General features: G+C 46.9%; 1 protein-coding gene across 1 annotated transcript; it reads right to left on the bottom strand.

The window, feature by feature from the left end:
* Positions 1–2,498: 2,498 nt before the first annotated feature.
* Positions 2,499–4,713, bottom strand: ARL11 (ARF like GTPase 11). The gene has a single exon (XM_077174700.1). The coding sequence runs from the start codon at positions 4,697–4,699 to the stop codon at positions 4,115–4,117; it is 585 nt and encodes a 194-aa protein (XP_077030815.1). The 5' UTR covers positions 4,700–4,713; the 3' UTR covers positions 2,499–4,114.

Here is a 4,713-nt window from a genome sequence, read left to right as displayed (position 1 = left end):
TGTGTCACGGACTGGCTGGAAAATGGAAGTTGTGAAGAGAGCAGGGAAAATGTGAATCACCCTTCCTGAGCTGGTGAAGAGGGAAAGATGAATTGTCCTTCCTGGTTTTAATGTTGGTTGTTTGGGTTGTTTGGTTTTTGGTTTGGTTTTTTTTTTTTTGTCCCCAGTTTGCTGCTTTCCTGCTCTCTGGAGTAGGATGGAAAACTTCTTGATAAGAATTAAAAAATAAATCTGTTTTGGGTTCATACTCAGGAAACTGCTTTAAAACCACAGAAAAGTTAGTAAATCACTGAGGAATAAGCTATGTCCTTTTATCAAGAGTGTGAAAGAGCAGGGAAGTGTCTTGGTGTCCTTGGAAAAACAGCAAGGCATGGTGGTAACCCCCCCTGCAGCAGTCCCTGCAAAACAGAGGAGGGATGGGAGGCCCAGGGCCTGGAATTGCTAACAGAGCTGGGCAGGGAGGCTGCTTGACAGCTCCAGGCAAGAGTAGATGATTGTATGGCTCACCTCAGTGGAGGGGTGGCTGGGAAGGTTAATGCACAACTATGGATTCTGGTTATGTCCCTGTAATTGTCAATGCACACCAGAGTGCATCCAGCAAAGTTTCTACAAAAGAATCTTGAGCAACCATAGTGGGCTCTGGGAAAAATAACTTGGAAGGATGTTTCAGATTTGTGAGGAACCTGAAGCAAAGTTCTGAGGATTTTTCTTTTACCTGCTATCCAGAGAGAAGCTATGTTATTTTTAGAAATCAGTGCCAAGACTGTGACATCTATCACATGCTCAGGAAGAGGGAAACTAAGTTTGAGGGTGCTCTCGTGGCTGAAATCCATGAGGAGAGATGTTTTAGGGATTAATATCACTCCATGTGGCAGGGGCTCTCCTGCAGAATTTCCAGGAAAGAGGTAACAAACTTCCTTCCCTTGAGCTGGCTGCTTCCTGCAGACTGCCTTTGAACCAGGCAGGAGTTTTGACACCAAAACACTTAAGTGCTGTTGGGTGAGTGTCCAGCAAGCCTTTGATTAGAGCAGTGCTCATTAGACTGACTTGTTTCAGCAGCTGTCCAACACAGGAGAAAAGGGAAATCATTAGAAGTAAACTCTGTGTTTCTATTTCAAATATTATGACCCATCATTGCTCTGACAGTCTCTGAACAATGGCATAAATGGGCTGAGTAATGTGACCCAGCGTCCGGAAAAGCCTTATTCCAGAAAACAAGGAGGGTAAATCACATGATGCCCCATGAGATGGGGTGTTTTGACAAATTACTGCTTCAGGGGAAGTGAGAACAATTTCAGTAACTGGAATGTTGCTCCATCAGTTTCAGACCCTCGGGATTCCCCATTGCCCTTTCTTCCCCACCTCCCACCTTGCTGTTTTCATTTTTAATTGGTGATGTCTGCCAAAGGCTGGTGCTTACCTCTATTTGCTGCCAGAAAAGCCTATTTTTTATCTTTTTAAGGAGCTTAGAAAACACTCAGAGGAAAATGGGAAGGTTTCAATGCCTCATTTTACTACCAGCAGACAATCCCGTAGAATCCAATGCAGGCATCAAGGGGCACTTAGTAAGACATCACCACAACACCCTTTCGGTCTCTGTTGAATTCACCTTGATGCACAATTCTCTGTTTTGTGCCATGTGAGACACAAGACCAAAACACCAGCAAACTCAACTAGGACAATGTGTTTTTTTGGCATAGCAATGCAGTACAGAGTCTTTTATGGCCATTTTGGACACTAGCCTCTAGGACTTGTGTCCAAAATGGCTAACAGATGTGTTGGAGCCTTGGGTGCTAGAGATAAAAAATGACCACCTGCAACAAGCTGGAGGTAGATCAACCAGCTTATGCCACCTGCAAAGATTTGAAGACGTGATTTTGTCCTCCTCACCATGCACAGAGGTCATGGAATTAATTATATGGTTCAGTGCTATTTAAATACTCTCATAACTGTGACTGCTTAGGCCACATTGTCACTGCAGCACTGTTTTATAGCACGTAGTAGTTCTACATCAATGCAGCTAAAACAGTTGGAAGGATTCTTTTATTGAGACTTTCCTATAAATGTCTGATTCTGTTTCTTCGTGACTGTTTGAGCTCTCTATTCCAGCTGCTGCCTTCTATGAAGTGCAGCTAATAACAGCACCAGCAGCAGCTGGACAATTTATTCCTTAAAAACTGTAAAATGCTCTGGTATGAACAGAGGGGGGTTTTGCTGTATATTTCTCCTTGGTGTTTCTAGGCTGACTATTCTGTTCCTTGAAAGCAGCTGATTTCTGAATAGAAACAGAAATGGAAAATAGAAATAAAAATGTTGTATCCTATCCCTCCCCTTCCCCCATTCATCTCATAATGAAGCAGGGATTACTATAAAATATTTTAATTTTAACTCTGGATCACAGAATCTTGGATACACATTTTATAGGTTTTTCCAATGGTAGTTTGAGCAGGATTGGACAAAGACCATCACTACCACATAGTACAACCTGGTCCTGTTGTGAGCTGCACAGGTGTTTTCACTTGCCATGAACACAGCTGAGTGTGGAGGGACCTTTGGTCACCAACCTGCCTGTGCCCAGAGGTGCCCATGGTCCCCAGCCAATGCATGTGGAGTGGTCTCATGCAGTTTCAAAAGTCTGAGAGACAGGGTTTGTCTTGGCTGCTCTGGCCACCATGAGGATATTTAGAGGTTGACTGGCTATGGTGACATATTTCCAAGCATCTTAAAGTCAGGTCTGATTTCTTTATATTTAAACATAATCCAAGGAAAATGAGGGACCATGTCCATGAAATAATTCTTTGATAAAAATGATGAATGGAGAAAGAAAGAACCATTACAAGAAATGCATAAATTAATATACACACATCCTCAAACTGCATTACACCATCAAATCCCAGCTTGCTTCCATGGCTTGAAGATTATTATACCTGGAGATGCCGCAATAAAACAAATTACTTGCTTGCCCATTTGATGTCCTGAGCTTACACTGCTCCCATCCAGCCATTCCTTTCAGTGCTTTCCTGCATTCCCAGCCAATGAACATGAGATCCATGCTGAGAGAGGAGCAGCATGGGGCACATCCAAGCTCCCCCCATGTGAAGATCATCCTATCTGGATAAATGTATCTGGGCTGAGAGCTGCAGAATGAAGAAAACTTCTGTTCCTTGCACACCTCTCTGTTAAAATTCTTAGATGTTAAAAAGCATCCTCGCTGAACCTCTGGACACACAAGGACAGTGGATGAGTGGAATGTGGTGACAGTGGGACAAGCTGCAGCCAGAGATGAGAGTCCAAGGGATGTGGCCAAAACTGCTCCTTGATGGGAGTTTTGCTCAGAGATCCTCCGCGTGGGTTTTGGTGGTGTGGAGCTGGGTGTTTCACATGTCAGGACCCAGGACATCCCTCTGGCTGTCCTGAGCAGCCAAGACCCCTGCCAGGGGTCTCAGAGACCCTGGCACAGAGCCCAAAATCCCTGTGGTTTTGATTATGACCTGTGAAGCAAGTTACCAACCTTAGATGAAGATCTGCAAGCCATGACAAATTAAGTAGAATGATAGTGAATTTATCACAAAGCGAAAAAGTAGACTTTGGGGTTTTAGAATGGGGATTCAGGGGGGCAAGACGGAGGAATCTGGGTGTGTCCAGCCTTTCTTCTTCTTCTTCTTGGCCTCCATCTTCTGCTGTGATGTTGGCGCTTTTAGATTGGTTTAGAGTAGATGCTCACTGTCTAACATAGGTGATAGGTATTGGACAGTAATTGTAAATATTGTACACGTAGTTTTTAGTATAAAAAGATAACACTGCCCTGGGGACAGGCAGAGTGCCTGGACTGTCTTGCTGGATGGATCTTGGCAGGTCAGGAGAAAGAATTTTATAGATAAGATACAATAAACAACCTTGAGACCAGGAAATGAAGAGCTCTGACTCCTTCTTCAAGCGCTGGGCTGGGAAAAGAGAATTTCCAACGTATCTCGGGGTCACTCTGACCAGCGAGAGATCCCGACATCACCGAGTGTCCCAGCTGCAGCTCTGCTCCTTGTAGGGGTGCCTGGAGGCTGGAATCCCCTGTGACAAACCTGCAGGCAGCTGTGAGAGGGACAGGTCCATGTGAGGGTCAGGTTTGCTCTGGAGCTCGCCTGGGCTGCTCCTGGGACAGGGAGCTGTGCCCTGAGCCCCGCAGCAGCATTCCCAGGATGGCCAGCACTTCCTGCAGGCCCTGGCCAGTGTGGGCACTGCAGCCCCGGAGCATCCAGCGGTGCCTGGCCAGCCCCCCGAGCCGCAGCATCTCCCCCAGCTGGGCAGGAGCCAGCGCTCCCGGCACGTCCTGCTTGTTGGCCAGGAGCAGCACAGGGATGCCAGCCATGCCAGGGTGGCTCAGGGCCTCCTCCAGGGCCGCCATTGCTTCAGCCAGCCGGGCCGTGTCTGTGCTGTCAAGCACGAAGACGAGGGTGTTGATGTCCTCCAGGTAGTTCGGCCAGCTGGCCCGCAGGCTGTCTTGTCCCCCAACATCCCAGAGGGTGAAGGAAATGCCACAGGGAGTTCTCAGAGACTCCACGTTGAATCCCACCGTGGGGCAGGTCTCCACAGCCTGGCCGCTCTTCAGTTTGTACAGAAGGGTGGATTTGCCAGCGAAGTCGAGCCCCAGCATGATAACTCGAGCATCTCTTTTCCTCCAGCCTTTGGAGATCAGCTTCCCCATCAAGATACTGCCAG

This window comes from Agelaius phoeniceus, chromosome 2, assembly GCF_051311805.1.
Source record: "Agelaius phoeniceus isolate bAgePho1 chromosome 2, bAgePho1.hap1, whole genome shotgun sequence".
NCBI classification, from domain to species: Eukaryota; Metazoa; Chordata; class Aves; order Passeriformes; family Icteridae; genus Agelaius; species Agelaius phoeniceus.
This window is presented reverse-complemented; position numbering and strand designations above follow the sequence as displayed.

Coding starts and splice junctions, on each gene's coding strand:
- ARL11 (XM_077174700.1), bottom strand. CDS start 4,699: ATGGGGAAGCTGATCTCCAAAGGCTGGAGGAAAAGAGATGCTCGAGTT.